At 46.7% G+C, this 21,123-nt stretch overlaps 1 protein-coding gene across 1 annotated transcript; it reads left to right on the top strand.

The window, feature by feature from the left end:
* Nucleotides 1–1,488: 1,488 nt before the first annotated feature.
* On the top strand, nucleotides 1,489–20,486 carry LOC142404689 (cytokine receptor common subunit beta-like). Its single transcript, XM_075491685.1, is given in 15 exon segments — nucleotides 1,489–1,588; nucleotides 2,077–2,262; nucleotides 7,894–8,014; nucleotides 9,742–9,908; nucleotides 10,488–10,636; nucleotides 11,466–11,637; nucleotides 11,734–12,129; nucleotides 13,040–13,185; nucleotides 13,289–13,463; nucleotides 14,522–14,612; nucleotides 14,902–14,971; nucleotides 17,451–17,548; nucleotides 19,215–20,102; nucleotides 20,104–20,169; nucleotides 20,171–20,486. Coding segments are annotated over 14 exon segments (2,736 nt in total). The 5' UTR covers nucleotides 1,489–1,588; nucleotides 2,077–2,174; the 3' UTR covers nucleotides 20,280–20,486.
* The last annotated feature ends 637 nt before the right edge of the window (nucleotides 20,487–21,123 follow it).

Raw genomic sequence — 21,123 nt, 5'->3', positions numbered from 1 at the left:
CGGAAGAGGCATGCCTCAGTTCCATCCCAGGAAACTTTAATCTCGTCTTCACCAAGCATTGCTCTATCGCAGAAGCACTCCTTCTGATAGGTAGATCCTTCGTGTCTAGGGATGTGAAAACCTAATTGGAGTAAATTAAGTGAGAGGAGTAACAGGGTATTGCTTGGACTCACACATAGTGTGAGTGTGCTTAACAAGCATGAAAAGAAGAAAAAGCAATTACTTACAAATGACTGAAGTTTCAAGAGACATAGTGCATGGGTATTCTCTACCAATCCTCATTTTTCTCCACTGAGGTCTCTGCATGTAAGCGGGATAATTATTCTGCCTGTTAAGAAGAAACTGAAGGGATAAGCTTACACCTCTTTTTTTATCTGTGGAAGAAGCATGAAGAGAAGGAGAGTGCATGTGTGCCCTTTGGGGACTGCAAAGACAAAAGTCTCCATTCTCAAGCTCATGCTTTTTTTCAGGATATGCTTTTACAGCATATCCTGAAAATTATTGCCAAGTAGCTTTCCCTTCATCTTCCTCTCTTTGGCTTACTGTGCTTTTCTTCTAGCTTTTAAAATTTTTTTCTAATGCACTTCCAGCTGCCACTGATTCATAAGAAACTGTGTATGCTGCGGAGGATGTAATCCAAAATCACCTGAACTCTGCCACGTAATCCAAAGTTGCCTGAACTTTGGTACTTTCAATTGAAAAAGGAACTGCCCAAAACTATAGTAGTGTCTTCACAGAGACTGCAGTTTAGGTTAGAGAAAGCAGTAAGAAACTTCACCACCTCTCACTTCTTTAGATGCCACCAGTTCTCTTCCCTTTTTTCCTAAGATTAAAAAGATCTGAATATATGTTAAATTACACTGTCTCCATTTGAGTGTATTTTCCTCACTTCTACTGATGCAGAGTGATATTATCATTTAAATTGAAATATGTAATCAGAGTGTGGCTTGAATTTTAATCCCTTAAGCGGAATCCACACTTCTAGTGCTACCATTTGGATGGAGACAGTTTTATACAGGTCAGGCTTAGCAACAGCAATGTGTCTTTAAGACAACATTCACAATATAAACTAATGTTTTATTTAATGACTGTTTGACTTGATGGCAATGAATTTTCCTTTCAGAAAACATTGCACACAAGGAGAATGATGATTTAAAGGACAGGTTTTGAGTGCAGATCAACAGAAAAGAGAAGCAGCAGCACAGTTCAGCCTCTGTTAAGACATCATTACATCTTATTTGTGGAAAAATTAGTCACATTTCTTAGAAATTGTTTAAGCAAAATATAAAAGTGACAAATACTTCCTTTCCTCTTCCTCTTAATTGTATAACATCTGATCAGGAACCTAGTTGCTGGACCTATGCTATAAACAGGAAGGTCAGAGAGAACAAGTCAAACATGCCTCTGGTGCTGAAGACTACAACAGCACAACTGAAAGGGAAATAGAGCACAGGCTTGTTTGAAGGGGTAAGGCTTTGGGTGTCCTACTGGCAGTTGCATTCGCACAGACTCCATGTGAGTGATAAATAAGAAAGTCAAATAACCACTTACTGTGAAGCACCTGCCTTGAAGACCACTCAGCATTCAGGTAAGGCAAATGTGTTGTTACTGTGGGGAAGGAACTGGCAAGGAGCCCTCTCTCCTCAAAGAAACAAGGACTTAAAACCTCTGTGAATCAGGTCTTAAAGTGAAGAAATAGGAGGACTGGATCTCTCAATTCACCATAAGTACATTTTTGTCAGTAGGGGTGGTAAGAGAGGCAAGGAAGTGTTTGTTTTTGGACAGGTTCATGATTCAGCAGAACAGCAGGGTGTACTTTTTATGGATCAGATGGGTGAATCAACACGGATAATTAATTCCTTCTCATAACTTAGGGGTTATTTCTTATTCTCAAGGTGAAGGAAGGAGGTGGAAAATCCTGCCATTAGTTCCAAACAGCAAGCTTTGTCTTTGTCCTCTGGTGAAGAGGCAAAAAGTTTTCCCCTTAATAAATTATCTTCATATGAAGCTACTCTGAGAGATCATCAACAGAAGGCCCAAGAGTTTCCCAGCTGACCACATGAGTTTTGCTTTCAGCTACAGCTGGTGACAAAGAAGGAAGAACAGTGGCTGCTGAGCATGCATTTGAGGAATAACAGCCGGTGATGCAGGGAGTTGTTGCCTGACATAAGATCATGCTTGTGTGCAAAGGTGTAAAGATGAGAGAGCTCATCAGTCTTCTTCTGGCTCCATGCTTGGTTTTGGGGGTTGGAAATATTCGAGGTGAGTTTCAGACCCTTTGCCTCTATTTTTTCCTGCTTTCTTTTCTATTATTGTTCCTTTTATTTTAGCTTCATATTTCTCCATCCTCTCTTTATTTTCTGCTTTCATCTTAGTGACAGAAAGAGAAGGACACTCTGTGAGTGTACACATATGTAGTTAGCAGGGCTATACCAAACACCCCAGATGTATGCCAATGGCAGAGTTGTGAATGGTATTTAGGCAAGACCCTAAACTTCATGGGCTAGAAAATGTTCAAAGCCTGTTAGTATATTTACTTAAATTGACTAGTCATGAATTTTCACATCTGAGTAGGCCTGACTATTACCAGTATGAGCTGTGACTTCCCCTGTCCCATTGATGAATATTGTTTTGGTTTATACCAAAAGAAAACTTTTTTCCCAACCTGCCTTTTTTCCTCAACAATAGGTGTCTCTTCATTATGTCTCTTGGCTTGTCCTGCTTCCAAGTGATACAGGAGTATCTGTACTGATACAGGAGTATCTGTACTCCTGTATCACTTGGAAGCAGGATCAGTCAACTTCTCCTTAGAGTGAGGGCTGGCTGCTTCCTAAGAGGCAGGGAGCTGAGAGCTGGTTGATAACACAGCTGGTAGAGCAGAGGCACAGCACCTGCGTGGGATGAGGAACTTAGTAAGTACTCTTTAAGTGCTGGAGGCTCTGAGGTATTGAATAAAAGGTATTGAAATAAAAAGTAGTGAAAAATGTACCCATTGCACACCTATCTTTCCAGAGACAGAGACATATCTCTGGTACTTGGAAGGATTATGCTCCCTTGCCTAACCTGTGATTCACAGTACTGAATGCCATGGACGCTCTGGTCTCTCAAGCAGTAACCCTATGATGACTGAAACAACCCCATCGAGGGACGACGTGCCACGGTTAGAGGGAGCGGGTGCCAGCGAGGGCACTCGGCCTGCACCTCCGAGATGTGCGGGGTACGCCGGGGCACAGCCGAAGTCGAACAGAGTTGAGCTAGGGGATACTGAGGCAATAGGAGCCAAGAGGGAAATGCCAGTGAAACGCCTCAAAGCACACAAGGGGTGTTCTTCTGTGAAGGAAACACGGACGACAGCCCAGCTGAAGTGCCTCTACACCAATGCACGCAGCATGGGCAACAAGCAGGAGGAGCTGGAAGCCATTGTACACCAGGAAAACTATGATATGGTTGCCATCATGGAAACATGGTGGGATGACTCGCACAACTGGAGTGCAGCGATGGATGGCTATAAACTCTTCAGGAGGGATAGGCGAGGCAGGAGAGGTGGTGGGGTAGCCGTATACGTCAGGGAGTGTCTGGATAGTTTAGAGCTCGATGATGGTGATGATGGGGCCCTTGTTCTTGTGGGGGACTTCAACCTGCCAGATGTCTGCTGGAAATACAATACAGCAGAGAGGAAACAGTCTAGGAGGTTCCTGGAGCGTGTGGCAGATAACTTCCTGACACAACTGGTGAGTGAGCCAACGAGGGAAGGTGCCCCGCTGGACCTGTTGTTCACAAACAGAGAAGGACTTGTGAGCCATGTGATGGTTGGAGGCTGTCTTGGGCAGAGTGATCATGAAATGATAGAGTTTTTGATACGTGGTGAAGCGGCGAGGGGGGTCAGCAAAACTGCCACCTCAGACTTCCGGAGGGCAGACTTTGGCCTGTTTAGGAGACTGGTCGAGAGGGTCCCCTGGGAGGCAGCCCTAATGGGCAAAGGAGTCCAGGAAGGCTGGACATTCTTTAAGGAGGAAGTCCTAAAGGCACAAGACCAGGCTGTCCCCAGGTGCCGAAAGACGAGCCGGCAGGGAAGAAGACTGGCCTGGCTGAATAGAGAGGTCTGGCTAGAACTCAGGAAAAAGAGGAGAGTCTATGATCTCTGGAAGAAGGGGCAGGCAACTCAGGAGGACTACAAAGGTGTAGCAAGGCTGTGCAGGGAGAAAATTAGAAGGGCCAAAACTGAGCTAGAGCTCAGTCTGGCTGCTGCTGTAAAAGACAACAAAAACCACTTCTTCAAATACATTAGCAGCAAAAGGAGAGCTAAGGAGAATCTCCAGCCCCTAGTAGACGGGGGAGGGAACACAGTGATGAAGGATGAGGAAAAGGCTGAGGTACTTAATGCCTTCTTTGCCTCAGTCTTTATTAGCAGGGCCGAATGTTCTATGGGTACCCAGCCCCTGGAGTTGGAAGATAGGGACAGGGACCAGAATGGAGCCCCCATAATCCAGGGGGAAATGGTGAGTGACCTGCTGCACCACTTAGACACTCACAAGTCTATGGGGCCTGATGAGATCTGGCAGATGTGCTCACCAAGCCCCTTTCCATCATTTACCAGCAGTCCTGGCTAACTGGGGAGGTCCCTGCTGACTGGAGATTAGCTAATGTGATGCCCATCTTCAAGAAGGGCCGAAAGGAGGACCCGGGGAACTACAGGCCTGTCAGCCTGACCTTGGTGCCGGGGAAGCTGATGGAGCAGATCATCCTGAGTGCTATCACACAGCATGTAGAGAATAACCAAGGGATCAAACCCAGCCAGCATGGGTTCAGGAAAGGCAGGTCCTGCTTGACCAACCTGATCTCCTTCTATGACAAGGTGACCCACCTAGTAGATGAGGGGAAGGCTGTGGATGTTGTCTATCTAGACTTCAGTAAAGCCTTTGACATGGTTTCCCACAGCATTCTCCTGGAGAAACTGGCTGCTCATGGCTTGGACGGGTGTACTCTTCGCTGGGTAAAGAACTGGCTGGACGGCCGGGCCCAAAGAGTGGTGGTGAATGGAGTTTACTCCAGTTGGCGGCCGGTCACAAGTGGCGTTCCCCAGGGCTCTGTGTTGGGGCCAGTTCTGTTTAACATCTTTATCAATGATCTGGACGAAGGGATCGAGTGCACCCTCAGTAAGTTTACAGATGACACCAAGTTGTGTGGGAGTGTTGATCTGCTTGAGGGTAGGAAGGGTCTGCAGAGGGACCTGGACAGGCTGGATCCATGGGCCGAGGTCAATTGTATGAGGTTTAACAAGGCCAAGTGCAAGGTCCTGCACTTGGGCCACAGCAACCCCATGCAACGCTACAGGCTTGGGGAAGAGTGGCTGGAAAGCTGCCAGGTGGAAAAGGACCTGGGGGTGTTGGTTGACAGCCACCTGAATATGAGCCAGCAGTGTGCCCAGTTGGCCAAGAAAGCCAATGGCATCCTGGCTTGTATCAAAAATAGCGTGGCCAGCAGGACTAGGGAAGTGACCGTGCCCCTGTACTCGGCACTGGTGAGGCCGCACCTCGAATACTGTGTTCAGTTTTGGGCCCCCCACTACAAGAGAGACATTGAGGTGCTGGAGCGTGTCCAGAGAAGGGCAACGAAGCTGGTGAAGGGTCTGGAGCACAAGTCTTGTGAGGAGCGGCTGAGGGAACTGGGGTTGTTTAGCCTGGAGAAAAGGAGGCTGAGGGGAGACCTTATGGCTCTCTACAACTACCTGAAAGGAGGTTGTAGTGAGGTGGGTGTCGGTCTCTTCTCCCAAGTAACAAGCCATAGGACAAGAGGAAATGGCCTCAAGTTGCACCAGTGGAGGTTTAGACTGGATATTAGGAAATTTTACTTCACTGAAAGGGTTATCAAGCATTGGAACAGGCTGCCCAGGGAAGTGGTTGAGTCGCCATCCCTGGAGGTATTTAAAAGATGTTTGGATGAGGTGCTTAGGGACATGGTGTAGTGGTGGTCTTGGTAGTGTTAGGTTTATGGTTGGACTCGATGATCTTAAAGGTCTTTTCCAACCTATACGATTCTGTGATTCTGTGATTCTGTGATCTTTGCAGCATATTTCACTTTTTGGATCTGAAGGTGGCTCAGCTTGGGCACAGGTGTTTCTTGCAAGATTAGGCATCAAGTGCTCTGGGCCTGCTAGGAATGGCAAAATCATCCCTCGCCATCTCTTGGCAGCTGTTCCTGAAGAAAAGAGCTCTCAACCAAGCTGACCCTGGGTCAGTAGTTCCCATCATAGCAGAGACAACTCCAGCACCTGTTCTTGGAGTTTGAATTCACAGGGAAGGGCACATTCATTTTCCCAGGTTAACAGTGACCTTTCCTCAATACAGACACAGCTCCTCCTTGCACAGAGCTTTTTCACAAAAGAAAAAGGAAAAGCAGGTTCTCTGCAAATCCATCTATGAGGTATGTTTGTTTACTGATAGAGGGAAACAACTTTTTCAGCCACTAGGTTTTTAAAATATGTTTTCCTTGCCAGGAAGCTTTCTCCTTTCTGTGACTTAAATGACTTTGTAGCTAACCAGAGCAGGTGTCTCTCACTTTTGCATATGACTTCCTAGAGGCATAAGTCTTGCTAAGGCAAGTGGGCTCATTTGGTGGGCACGTGAATGTATTCACCACCATGACAACAATCCACAAAGGCAAAGCTGAATGTCCTGCTTAATGAGGCATCTATTTTTTGCCTTAAACAATAAATCATTCATATCTTGCACTTACTGCCTTTCTACTAAGACATCTCTTGACTGCTAGAAGAGCAGTGAATTGGTGAGAGCATTTGTTCGGCTTTTTAAAAATCTATAATTATGTTCTTAGAAGCTGTCTTTCTAAATGTCTCCCAGATTCCTTCTGTCGTTAAGGGGTACAAAACACTACACTGCCTAGGTCCTGGGGGTCCTCCCATTCAGATTAGACCCTTGTTTATTGCAAAACTATGCAGAGATTTACGAGATTTTTCTCTGCAAAACTATGCAGAGATTGTCCTAGGACACTGATGCTGATGTGAGTCCTCAGCTAAATAAATCCCCATTCAGCATTGCCCAGTTGGTCTTGGTACTCTTGCTTCCTCCTGCTGGAATATCAAAAGATTGTTCACAGGAGACAACAGACTTCTCATTGGGGAGAGCTGCTCTTTTAGGCTTTCTGTGTTATGCTCACACTTGCTTGACCAGCTTTCCGTCTGTGTTGGACTTTCATGGAGCGTCAAGCCTATGCAGTTCAGGAAGCGAAACAGAAGTACAATTTGAAGTCTTAGATCATAGTTCACTGTATCAGAATGGCTGTGATTCCTGTCTGGGGGTGGGGAACAGAAAGGGGAAAATGTGTTTGAGGTTTTAGCCAGTGGTGCAAGGCCCTTTTGCTTCAAAGGCCTGAAGTCCAATGAGGCTTAAAAACATCAAGCTTAACCCTTTGGACTTGTCTTTTGAATTAGAAAATTTCTTGAAAATTAATTTTGCCTATTACAAAACAATTCAAGCTTTTCTTCACAGGTTGTAGACCAGAATCTTAATTTTCTTGCATGACCATTTTGATTTACAAACAAGCAGAATCAAAAAGTTGAGGCTTTCTCAGTCCTAAGACTCACGATGAAATTCTGATAAATGGCACATAATGACAGTCCAGCCTACTCTAAGAGCAGCAGCTGCTCTTGGAGACTTCTTGCCTTCAGGCTTTCCCATGAAGGGCCAAATTTTATTTGTGAAATCCATGCAGGATGATCTGAACAACATAGGGGATATTCCCAGCAAATCTCATCACCCAGCTCCTCACTTCTCTGTCTCTGCCTTCTCCAGCACAGTAGCAGAGCTTGCGTTCATTTTACCATTTCCCACTACCTCCTTTAGCCCCATCTGTCTTCTGATTGTTTCCTCTTTTCAGAGAGCATCCCAATGCAGACCCTGCAGTGTTATAACGACCACATGTCTCTTACAACTTGCACATGGATGGAGTGTTCAGAGGCTCGTCAATTCGTGAATGTGACTCTGAACTGCTGTGAAAAGTAAGTGCCTGGCTGGTGTTCTGTGAAGGGTCTAAAGGGGCTTGGCTGCTGAACGTAAGAGATGGAGCTGGGCAAAAGGATAGTGGACTGGGCTTGCAGCCAGCATAGTACCCAGCTTGCAGACACCGGTGTTATGTACAGGCTAGGGAGAATGTTGGATCTGCACAGGATGAGGAAGAACAGGAACCAGAGCATGCTAATCAAGTTGTTTTCATTATCTTTTCAATCACTCTACCCTGCTTTTGCTGTGAGAGCACACGCACAAAATATGGCAGAACTTATTAATTATTTCACCTGAGTGGAGAAGGATGTGTTACACTAGATGCAGTGGTGATAATAGCTAATCAGAATGGCAAAGAAGGCTTCTTCTTCCTCATGGCAGTAAGAGCATAGCTATGTTGAAATAATTTCTGCAAAACAAATTGTGAGAAAAACAGAAGTTGTACGTGTGTGTTTGACTCATTGGGTTTCCTCTCAGAGATACTAGGCTACATCTTGCACTATCTTTTTGTTACTTCTGCTTCCTTTCAAGAAGAAAACGGAACAGTCAAATTAGAGAGTGAGGGAGAGGAAGGGACAGAGAAAAAGGAAGAGATAGGGGAAAGAGAAAAAGATAGTAGAAGCAGGAGATGGAGGGGTAAACAGCAGAGAGATTGGAGGGTGAGAAGAAAACATGAAATAAGAACAGGAAGAAGTTCTCTCAGTTTTATTTTTGAGAAAGAGCTCTAGGAGTTGACCTGACAGCTGTTGAAGTCAATAGAGAAGGTGCCCCTTACAGTCCCTAGAGTATTGAATCACATTCCAAATGTTAGTAGTTTACTGTGGATTGAAGTCTACAAACCAGAGAACTGTTGCTGTGGCCCAAAGGACTCCACAGGTCTGCGTGGAAATAATTTTTTTTTGTAGGAGGACTGCAGTCCCATAGTCCTCACAAAACTTCTGTCCCAACTGCTAGCTGCATTTCTTTGGCTTATCTTCTGACTTCTCTAATGTAAGCATAGCATAACATACATATGTACACATGTAAACTGCCAACCCTACTGTTATGGAAGCAACAAGCTTTGCTAGCTAAGGGAAGGTGAGCTAGGAGCTGGGGGTGACAGCAAGGCATTGACCTCATTGACAATGGCGTAATCCCACAGTAACAAGAAAAGCAGTACAATGAGAGTGACCAGGATCAGCCAGCAGTCCAGATAGCCAAGGAAGTCCCTATCCAGTAGCCAGGCTTAAGGTCAAGCTAGGAAGTCAACTCCATGGATCACAATCAGCAACGTGTATCACCAGGTACAGATATGGCTGCGTCATAGCTCAGGCAAGGACCAAAGGCAAGGGCCTGAAATTAAAAGCAGCTTCTGAGTGAAGGTGGGGATGCCCTCAGCCAGGCTGATTCCATCTTAGACAGCCTCGAGCATGGGTAGCCAAACCCCTTGTGGGTGGGGTGGTGGGGGTGAAAGAGGTTGTGTTCAGGGCCCAGACACCTACCAACCCAAGATATTGTGAGTGCATCTTCCTTTAAGGAAAGGAAGAGCAAATAAAGCAGATGTGCTCGATACTAGAGAATTTATTCATGTCACTTAATGAACTACAAGGAGTATGCCAACATAATGCAGTGATACACATTGATTTAGAAACAATAAAATAGCATGTGGGGAAGGTTTCAGAAACCACACTTAGGGCCATCTAGCAGCATCCTATTCAGATAGTCATGCTTTTCCCTGTGTAACCAGGAACAAAGGAACAACCTGCAAGTCCCACAAAGGTGAAAACCACGTTGACTGCCAGAACTTCACAATGCACTGCATGTGTCACATCCATGGATATCATCAAGAAAACTACAACTTCAAATTTGACCTGACACTGCAGGCAGAGCTAAATGTCTACTTGTTTCAGAATGGTAAAGATGAACCACTAAGTCTTGTCTCTATTCTTGAGTGTTTAAAAGTTAATGTCTTGAATATCTAATCCTAAAAAGATACTTAGGTCAGCTCTTAACCTGAAACGTAAGCAAGAGTGAAGTTAAATGGCTATAAGGCCATACTACTACCTTCAAATTCAGTGCACTCGGGATAGACAGAAAGGAGTCTACCTTCAATGACTACAATAGAAAAAATGGGGGTAGACCTTCCAGCTAACCATTGTCTTGATTAGGATTGGGGGAAGATATCAAAAAAGCCTTCTGTTTCAGCACCATGCTCTACATGCATTACAGCATATTCTTTCACAATGTTGCTATAAAGCTGCACAACAGCACTGCTCTCCCTACTTTCCTCTTCTGTTCATGAATATATTTCGCAGGCCTTGTAAAGTTTGCAACTTGCAGTGAAAAAGAATCATGGATTATTTGTAGCAGTCCAGGGAAATTGTTAAATATCCAGATTCTGTCATTCAGAGAACATCAGCTAGGCATTTTCTTCCCCTCTTCATGTCCCTGTCCTCACTGTCTCCTCTCCCGGGTTGTACCTTCACCTCCCAGTTCAGACCCTCCCACCTCACAACCTCTCAGTCAGCTTGGTGAGATCAGGAGACTTCTTGCTGACGTGGACAGCAGCTGATGGAAGCCAAGGGCTGGGCAATGCACTGGACTATGAAGTCACTTACAAGCGGGAGTGGGAGTCCTGGGAGGTAAGAGCGGAGGAGTCGGGCTGCCCCGGTTTGGGCTGCACCCTTTTCGGCGGTTGAGAGCCTGTGGTAAATGTTGTGCAACTGAATGGCCTTTCTGTTCTCAGGCACTATGAGGAGATGCAACAAATGTTGTTTCAGGTCAGGCAAAAGGGGCTCTCTTTCTGTTTGCAAGTGACTTGCCCAGTGAAATAGCGTTTGTCCTGAATTGAATGCAAGGATCTATTCTTCACTGAAAAAAAGCACCGCACTTGCGTTTTGAGTTGGAATTGATTTTGCCCTGAAAGCCTCCCAAATGGAATTAAGGCACGTTCCAACAGAAACCTGTGGGTTCATGTGGGAAAACGGCAAAATACATTTGAAGCTGCTTCCCCTTCTGGAAAGAAACTATTTTTTTTTTTTTTTTAAGTTTTTAAGAGCCCATATCCTTTGCCCTATTGTTTCCCTAGATCTGTATGTGTTTCTGTTCTGTACCTGTCAGCCTGATCTTTAGTTTTTAAGAGAAGTATCTTGGCCACATTTCCACAAAATTCTGCACTGAGCACTGTTGTGAACTCGTGCAGCTGGCACTGAAGACAACTGGGGCTCTGCAAGCTGCAGGAGCTGGCCCACCTGCTGGGGTAGATTGTGCCTGACAGCGCCTGTGCCTCACCCTTCCTGTGCCATGCATGTGCATGGACCATCACGTGCGTGGGACTGCTGGGAGATGCAGCCTGGCAGTCAGCTTCTCCCTGTCTCACTCTTTTCCCTGTCTTCCCCCCACCCCTCTTCTCCATTCCCCAACTCCCCAATTTCCTCCCTCCTCGCTCTCCCTCCTTTCCCCCAACAACAGAAAGCTGCCTCTCTCTTGCTCTCCAACACCACACATTGCCCGCTCAGCCACAAGGACCTTGTTCCAGGGAGCAGCTACGTTGCCCGTGTGCGAGCCAGACCGGGGCGGGACAGCGGCTTCTCTGGGCAGTACAGCGAGTGGAGCACGGAGGTGTTGTGGGAGACCCCTGAAGGTAGCGTGGGACAGAGCGGGGCCGTGCAGGGGTGGGCGTGCTGGCTGAGAAGCCAGACCTTTCCTGTCACTCAGCTTGCTCTCATCTTCTCTGAAGGTGGCCTTCAGCCCAGGAACCTTCGCTGCCTCTTCAATGGTGCAGATCGTCTGATGTGCAGCTGGGAAGTGAAGAAAGCGATCATCACCTCTGTCCTCTTTGGCTTGTTCTTCAGGGCCACTCCGATATCAGTGTACGTGCTCTGCCCATGGCAGCGTGCCTCTGCCTCTTCCATGGAGTTTCTGCTCTGTCCCATTCCCCCTCATCTCAGCTCAACCTCTTTTTCTCCCCTCAGAGAAGAGGAGTGCTCTCCTGTGCACGAGAAGGCTTTGCCCCATGTCCCATATGTGGTCCAGAGCTGTGAGATCCCTGTTAGCAACTCCAGCAGTCAGAGCCAGTACCATGTGTCTGTGCGGGCCAAGATGGAGGAGAAACTGATTGAAGCCCACAGGAACAGTGAGTTGCTGTGTTGCTTCTTGCTTCTCCTGGTTGTTTCTTGGAGAGATGCCTGTCTGGGCCTGCCTCAGCACTTGGGGCTGAGGACAGCGGCGGTGAGGAAAAGTGTGTGGGAAGAGGAAGAGACGGGGACTGATGAAGGAAGGAACTGGATGCTGTGTCAGGTCAGAGGTCTGGGAGAGGTGGCTTGTAGGGGTGAGGTTCCTCAGTGGCACTTGTTACTCTGAGGAAGGTGGCAGCGATGGGAACTGCTGTGCAGGAATTTGGATTGTGACCCCGAGCTTCTCGGTGAGCGATTGTCACCCTGCTGGCTTCTCTGTGATTGAGCTTCATGGGTGTCCCAGGTGACAGGGAGCTGTGGTGAGAGGTGTTTGTGGGGACTGTGTCACTATGGGATTTCTCAAGAGGCCAGTGGAGCTCTTGCGGGTTTGTGCAGTGGCCCCTGGAGCACTGGATGAGGTAGGACTCCTCTGCTGAGTGAGCTGCACCAGGTGGATCATCTCTGCCTGCATGGACCTGGAGGTACTGGTGCTACTTTTCACAGACTAAAGCTGGGAGAGCTCCTGCAGAGGGTGACAATATCAGGTAGTAGCCTCAAGAGAGCTGAAAATCTCTGGAAATGTGGTGGACCACTACAGCTGTTTCAAACATTGCTTTACTGCTTTTGTGTACACAGGGAGTGCTGTCAATATTAATGGATATGGATTTTCTGTTATTTAATGTGTCTACTGGTTTATGGTCTTTGACTAGCAAATGAAGAAGTGGAGAATTAAGAAGTGTTAAAAAGCTGAGACTTCTTACAGTGCATAAAACAACATTGTTTTCAGTCTCTGGAAACTATTCACAGCGGAGGAAGGGAGCGCTGGACCAGTATGTTGATAAGTACTCTGAGACATTCCGTGTGTTCCAGTTAAGGTGCTGCCGCCTGCAAATGTGTCGGTAACAGCGACAGGGAACCAAGAGTATGAACTGAGGTGGACAAAACACACTTTGCAATATGGCTTCATAAAACAAAGATACCAAGTAGAGTACTGGAAAAACAACCAATACGAAAAGGTAAGTCTTAGAAAGTGCAGGAGCCCTGGATTTCTCTTTGCTGGGCAAATGGGAAAGCCAGTTCCTCTCACCTCTGTCATTTGTGCTTCTTTCTTCTCCCCAGACTCGCCAGAATTTAAATATCCGCAATGATGAACCTCCCTTCATCTTCACCCTGCAGATGCTGGCAGCATCTACAGAATATAGGGGGAAAATGCGTGCAAGGGTGAATATGTCTTTGCGTTATGAGGGGCCTTGGAGTGAATGGAGTGAGGAGTTCACCTGGAAGACTGAGAATGGTACTTTTCATGCGGGTTACTTCTGTAGGGTTTTGCGGACTGTTAATGTACTGAAATGCCTCTATAGAAAAATACATTCTGTCAGCTGGGGTTGAAGTTTGGTCCAGCCATGAGCTAGCTGGGGTCGCTTAAGAAGGCAGCTGTCCTGTCTGCATCCTAGCAGTACAGCAGCAACGCTAATGAAGGAGGTGAAATGCATGACCTTTTAAGCTTCTTTCCTGCTTCCCTTCACAAGGTGAGTACGACCAACCGCAAAGGTTTCCAAACGGAGAATCAAGCAAAGATCCTGCCCAAAAGATCATCCTTGTTTCCTGATTCCAGTAGTCCATTCTGCTATCAGTGAGTGAAGAGCCCGAGACTGCAAGAAGACAGAATATAAGCCATCAACCTTTTATATTTGCAGAGTGACTATAGGGTTGCGTAAAACACACAGTAGAGTCTACTGGAGATAAAAACTTTGACATGTTTTTGCTGGTTTTGGACTTAGAGGCAGAATGTCTGCTATCATATGGTCTTGTGCCCAAAGTAATATGATCTTGTGTGATTTGGCTGGAGGAAGCTTGTAGTGGTAAGACAGTGGCTTAGGCAAATTCTTCCTGAGTGTACGCAGGAAGAAACTGGTATGTTGTTGATGATCAGTTATGGCCATTAGCAGAGGAAGCTCTTTCTTAGAAAATCTCTGAGACCCCATCTCTCAGGACGTACAGAGTAAGCAGACCTAAGATGCCTGAAGACATGCCTATTCTTCACAGTGGAGTAAGGTATCTAATCATCTTTTTATTAGCATAAATTGTTTACTCCGATGTCAGTAAAAAATATGAAAAAGAATCAGTAGAGAAAACGATGAACTGCTTTGGTCAGTAAGCTGTTCAGGCCATGTTTGGTCTCTCCCACTTTGGAGGGTATCCCAACAGTTTGAAGGCCTCCTGATCCTATCCCTTGACACGCCACCTACACTTCCCTGATGTGCTTGCATGAAGAGTGACCAGAGTGAAAAACCTGTTATGGGAAGCAGCCATTCTGCAGGTGGATACCTATTTCTCTCTTCTCTGTTTCAGCTCTGCCACCCGTGCTTCTCCCAGTGATGCTGCCAGCTCTCATCATCATTGTGCTAATAGTTGCTTATTGCAGCTATAAGTATTTCCTCAGGTAGGTTTGTGTTGTGACTAGGAGATTTAGCAGTGTGTTGGCCATGTGGGTGGCCTAAAGGCTGAGGCACTTCTTGTCCCCCCTGAGAGAGAGGTCTATGTGGAGATGAGCCTTGGTGTGCAACGGGCAGCCATGTGCGTGTCTGTGCAAGGGTGAGAGTTGGGTGGTGGTGTGCCGGGGCCTTGGTGGTGCCTCGCAGAGCAGAGCTGCGCAATGTACGGGGTGTAGTCTTTTCTGGTTGTAGCCACATTGAGAAGCAGATCTTGAAAACTCTGCGTTGTTGTTGCAGGAAGAAACAAATGTGGGAGGAAAAGATTCCGAACCCCAGCAAGAGTCTCCTGATCCAGAGCTACCTGGGGGTAAGAGGGAACTGTGTCTTGCAGGCTGCTCCTGGAGAAGTACAACATGGAGTTATTCCAGGGTGAATAGAGAGAAGGGAGGCGTGTGTTGGCATGTCTGGTTGAGGGGGAGCTGCCAACTCAGGGTCTGGACTGTCACTGAACAGACTGCTGTCCTGTCCATGCGGATTATGGAGCCTGGCTGAGCCTCATGAAACCCTTCACTACAGACTTTGGTCTTCTGCCTATTTTCCTACCTGAGTACCCGTGACCTGAGACTTGAAAAATAGAACCAACTCTCCCCTCTGACGCATCTCGTCAGGTTTGCCAACCCTTGCCTCCAAAATGCCTCCCAGACTCCTCATACATGAAACCTGTTGTTCCTAAATGGACTTGACCTTTCTCTGTTACTGGTCAGGATGTTGCCTGACTCTCTTCAGTGCTACCTTCTGTAGTCTTTGCATGATTACCTCCTTGTATACTCTTCTGCAATTGCTGGAGGTTGACTTCATACTGTGAAAGCTGTATTTCCTCCTACATGCTATACTTCCTGGACATGGACATTTTCCTCCATGTAAGAAAGGAGAGGGCAAAGAAAAGGAAATGTATTGTTTGCACAGTCGTATCTTTGGAGGCATTTTTAAAACTAAGTGGCTTCTTTTTTCTTCCATCCCTCTCCCTCGCCCATTTCCTGATTTCACCTGCAAGGGCCATGCAAATCTTGTGATTCAAAGAAATTATATCCCAGTAGGTGGGCATCACCAAAAGAGGCACTGCATGGAGCATACTTGGAGTTTTATGAAAAGAGTGGCTAGGTTCCTTCCTGGAGCTGACTCTTGCATGTTTCACTTTCTCACTATCATAATTCCACAGCCTTATCTATCTGCGAGTCTCCCCTGGAACCGTTGGATTTATATTTGATCTCACATCTCTAATGTCTCTATCTCCTTAAGGCAATGCTGCTAATCTCCATTCTACAGACAGAGAGCTCATGCTATTTTTGCCACTGTGTTTTATCTTCTACTTAAGCTAAATGACTTCCACCTCATCTCTGGCTCCCTGCAGTGCAAGTCAGTGATGCACGACTCCAGGGAACAGTGGTCTTTACAAAGATTAACTTAACAGTTACTTCTCCAATTCAACATTTTTAGCTTTCCACCTTTGTCTTCTCTATCAGCCTCATGCTCTACCTTGCAAGTCCTTTTGTCCCATTTTATATTTTCACCTTAAGTGCAATGCCTGGTCTTAGCATTGCTCTTGAGGTTGCTGCACATGGTGGGCTGTCGTGGTCCTCAGATAACTGTTCATTTGGCACCCAGTATTTCTCAGCCCCTTATTCAGTCAGCAAGCAATGTCTCTCAGGCATGCATCCAGTCAGCAGTTGATATAGGGGAAGTGTGGTACACCAGACTGCTTTACATGATGCATATCTGTATGTTTTGCAGGCTCTGATAAATCCCCCTTGCAGATCAGTCATTGTTCTAAAGTTCCTTCTGATTAATTGGGCTGCAACAGACTTCATCTTCTTTTTCTGTCCATGCACAATAATCAACACCACTATGAGGCCATCCACACTCTAAAAAGCATCACAGTAGCTTTGTTACCTATCCCATACCCAGCTCTCCATCCACAAGTGCTCTCTGTTCTTAGTCTTGTGGTTTTGAGAGTTGTGATTGCTGTAGCAAATTCCCTTATCCTAAACTTTGTAAACATCCCAGCAACTCTGTTTCTCTGGTTAGTCAGCACAGAAGGACAGTCATTTTAGCTCTACAGGTGAAATGTTGCCCAGTGTCCTCATATGCTGCTGAATCAAAGCAGGCATTGCACAAAACAGCAGCTTTGAAGTTTATTGTGATGGGAACCTGCAGCTGCAGCAGCCCCTGACTGCTATGCTGCATAAAGATACGTCAGGGATAGCCAATGTGGAAGTGAAGGAATAGTCTTCTGGAGGACAGGACATACTTTGTAGCCACAGCCATGGGATTGCTTCCACATTACCATCCATTGTGACTGGAAGATTGAAGAGAAACGGATCTCAGCTTGTTCTGACTAGAGAATAAAGGTTGAAATGTGAAGAGATCTGCAGATTGGAGCAAGGATGAAGGAGGGAAAAGCTGATAGAAGATGTTAGAACAAATCAAAGTGGTATGAAGGTGCCAGGAATACATTCAGACTGGCAGTTTTTTAAACCTGCGTCAGTGTACTGAAGATTGCCTGTAGCAATGTCACTACTGTGTTTAGGTGGGGAAACAGCATGGCCCTAAAAATGAGAACAACAAGGTTGTTGGGACAAAAGTTATTTAGAAAAGATTACTTCTAAAACATAGGTTGATAAACTGGTAAAACTAATTATACAATGTGAATGCCTGGAAGCTCGTTCTTGCACTGTCTATCACAAATGTGCTACTAGCATTCTTGTGCCCACAGCTCCTGGCTCCTCCTGGCCTTAACATGATCTCTCTTTTCTCAGAGTGTTACAATCTTTATTTTCTCTCTTCAGGAAGCTATCAGCCAACAGCCAGCCAGCCAGGCGGGCTTCAGTGGGCAGAACACTTCTGAGGAGGTGGAGCAGATTAACTGCCTTGAAGTGCTGGATGGGTAAGTAAACAACCCACTCCCTATTCCTTTCTTGAAAGGTTCCTTACTAACCATGGGGTAAGAGCAGGCTGTGCATGGATATTACCCATTGTGATTGGGAGGACAAAGCATTTTCACCTGTATATCTCCTAAGTCTATGTACACCTTCCAAACATCTATGGAAATTGTAATGAATTGCTGCAGCTGCAGACTTTGACTTCCCTGGCTGGAAGTCTGAGGATAGAAACCTGCTCCCTTCTTCCTCTGCATTTCCTTTGGAAATAGGTTTGAATAAAAGGCATTGACCTAACAGGCTGGAAATCTTCTTGGCTGAATTCCTTCCAGCCTGCCTGAACACAACTTCCCTCTCACGAAAATACACATATTCCCTTATCTCTTCATCCTCTAGAAATGACATACTTTCTGCCCCTTGAAGCCAAGTCTGACTTTGAAAGTGGAATGTGAACAAAGAAGAGCTGCAGTGGTCCCGGCCAGTGTGCGGCTGATCAGAAATAGTTCCAAATTGTCCATACAGCCTCAAATTTGTGTCAGGTCTTCAAAGACAGAGCAGGGAGATGACCATAGTGCTCTGTTCAGGAAACTATCCTAGGTTGCAGAGCAGTCGGGGAGGCTGACACAAATTAAATTAAGTCTTGGATTTCATTATCATTATCTGCCTCTTAGGAGAGAGGGTCAGCTCTTTTTAATATATACTTTTGTAAGTCATGTGAAGGAAAGATGGGTTATGTTTGTTACTTCTTTGAAATCTTTGTCTTTTCCCTTTGTCTAGCTTCACGTTCAGAGCTTGTAAGAGACGGGGGCCCTTTATTTTGAAGAAGTAACTGCAAAGTGTCACTGCAAGCTCGAGGGCTGCATAAATGCTGATGCTAGCAGTCACATTGCCTGAGTCTATACTGCTAAATAAATCAGGGCCAAGATGTAGTATCAAGCACTGCCTTGTAACTGCTCACACTGCTTTGTTGTCAGCACTCTTCCTGCCATGGTTTGGTCTGTGCCAACTAGTGCTCTCCAAGATAACATCCTGGCACAGCTTGGGAGATAGCACACGGTAGCCACCATTCCCAGTGGGCAACATGGACACAACTGTACCAGGTTAGGCTGTGTCCGGTGTCCTTCAACAGTATTCTAGCAGGCTTTGTACCCAGGCCGTGCAACACACATCCTGTTTCACACTATCAATACAGCTGTAACACAGCGGTCACATTATGTCATGCACTTTGAAATGAAAAAACAGACGCAAAACCTTAGCTGTGTTTTAGACTGCAGAGACACTGTGGGAATCTCGGGAGACTACCATGGCTATACAGTATGGACACAGCCAGTCTATGCCATTTTACCAGAGGGCCAAAGAATGGTCCCCAGCTCTGTTTTATTTACAGCAGAAACATAGCTTTTCTCAAAAGCTGATTTGTGCTTGCATATCTTGGCATTGAGAAAAGCTGGAGTTGGCAGTAAACAGCTGATCTCTTGCTGTGGCACAGCAAAGCTGTGGCTTGTGTCTTCTGAGGAAGGTACAAGAGATGTGGCCAAAGGTTTCTTCTAGCTTCCTGGAAGACAGCGTACCCCCTTAGAGCATCTCCTGTTTGTTTGCAGTTATCACCTCAGCGAGCTGTCAGTTAGAGAGTTGTCAATAGCAGCTAAGTCCTGTGGTTTTTCACCTGAACAGGATGATGAAAAACAGTCCAGCAGAGTTCCATGGAGCTGAGGCAAAGACAGTGCAGACATGTTCCCATGCTACACTGGCTCCACAAAACTCCTGCCAGAATTCTGGAGTGCCACATAAAGCCTCACTTTCATCATCCGCACTTGTCTGCTCATTGAATCAGACTGCTGGTCCATCCTGCCTGTTTGCCAGGCTTCCATGCCAGCGTGCTGCTCATGCAAGTACTGCTTCCCAGATTTCCTTTGCTTTCAATGGTCCATACTTGTACAGCCCAGTCATGTCCTCCCAGCCTGATATGCATCAGACCCTGGAAGGGGACCCTGTGGGACTCTGTGAGAAATCAGTTTCCCTTCAGTATGTGACCCTCCCAAAGGAAGACTGGCCCCAGGCTCCACAGAGGCAAGAACAGCCAGGACCAGGTCCTCCACAGCCCTTCCTGCTCCCAGATCAGAAGGAAATGATGCAGCACCTCAACGATGAGAAAGAAGTCTCAGCGATCCCACCAGCCTGTGGGAAAGGCACAAACGTGAGAACAGAAGAGCAGAAATCTCCAAATGCTCCTAGCTGTATCACATCTCCGAAGCAGTGCCCCTTGGAGTACATCACCACAGAGAGCCTGTCACTGCCATCAGCCAGCGACTCCACCCATCCACCATGTGTCACTGCTGGGGAGTTACCTTGTGACGCACAGGAGCCCCAGCCTGCCAGTGACCACTCTTGCCATGAGTTTTCTCCTGGGAAAACTGGTGTTATGGTCCCAGTTTCAGGTCAAGCACCAACCTCTTCTCCTGAATTGCACCTGGATGTGTTTGGAGACCCTTTAGGTCTCCATGGGCATTCAGAACCCACAAAAATGTCCTTACATATTTTTTGAAAAGGAGTATTTTTTTCCCAAAGAACCTGTGTTGGAGAACTACATAGTCATATTTAATCCTGGCACCACCATAAGAGTTTTCCTCCACTATGGGCAATTGCTACCCTGTCCCCAACCTAAAACCCAGTAAGAAGGTGCAGATGAGTCAGAAAGATCCCCAAGTGTATTGGGTTTATGTGGCAAGGTTTTGGTAGTGGGGAGGCTACAGGCATGGCTTATGTGAGAACATGCCAGAAGCTTCCCCCATGTCCAACAGAACCAGTTCCAGCTAGCTCCAAAACAGACCCGCCGCTGGCCAAAGCTGAGCCAATCAGCAATGTTGGTAGCACCTCTGTGATAACATATTTCAGAAAGCGTAAAAACTGATGCACAACAGCAGCTGGGAGAGAGGAGTGAGAATATGTGAGCGAAACAACTCTGCAGACACCAGGGTCAATGAAGAAGGAGGGGAATCTCTGCTCCAGGCACCGGAGCAGAGATTCCCCTGCAGCCCATGGTGAAGACCACGGTGAGGCAGGCTGTCCCCCTGCAGCCCATGGAGGTCTACAGTGGAGCAGATACCCACCTGCAGCCCGTGGAGGAACCCACAGCAGGGTGGGTTCCACAGCAGGTGGATGCGCCCAAAGGAGGCTGTGACCCCATGGAGACCCTGCGCTGGAGCAGGCTCCTGGCAGGACCTGTGGCCCCATGGAGAGAAGCCCATGCTGGAGCAGGTCTTCTGGCAGGACATGTGAACCCACGAGGAACCCACGCTGGAGCAGTCCGTTCCTGAAGGACTGCGCCCCATGGAAGGGACCCATGCTGGAGCAGTTCATGAAGAACTGCAGCAGAAATGCTGCATGAAGAAATGCCTGTGTGCTCTCAGTGTGGAAGGACCCACATTGGAGAAGTTCGTGAAGAACTGTCTCCCGTGGGTGGGATCCCGTACTGGAGCAGGGAAGAGTGTGAGGAGGAAAGAGTGGCAGAGACAATCCATGATGAACTGACCGCAACCCACATTCCCCATCCCCCTGTGCTGCTCAGGGGGAGGAGGTAGAG

Source organism: Mycteria americana, chromosome 1 (assembly GCF_035582795.1).
Source record: "Mycteria americana isolate JAX WOST 10 ecotype Jacksonville Zoo and Gardens chromosome 1, USCA_MyAme_1.0, whole genome shotgun sequence".
Taxonomy (NCBI): Eukaryota; Metazoa; Chordata; class Aves; order Ciconiiformes; family Ciconiidae; genus Mycteria; species Mycteria americana.
This window is presented reverse-complemented; position numbering and strand designations above follow the sequence as displayed.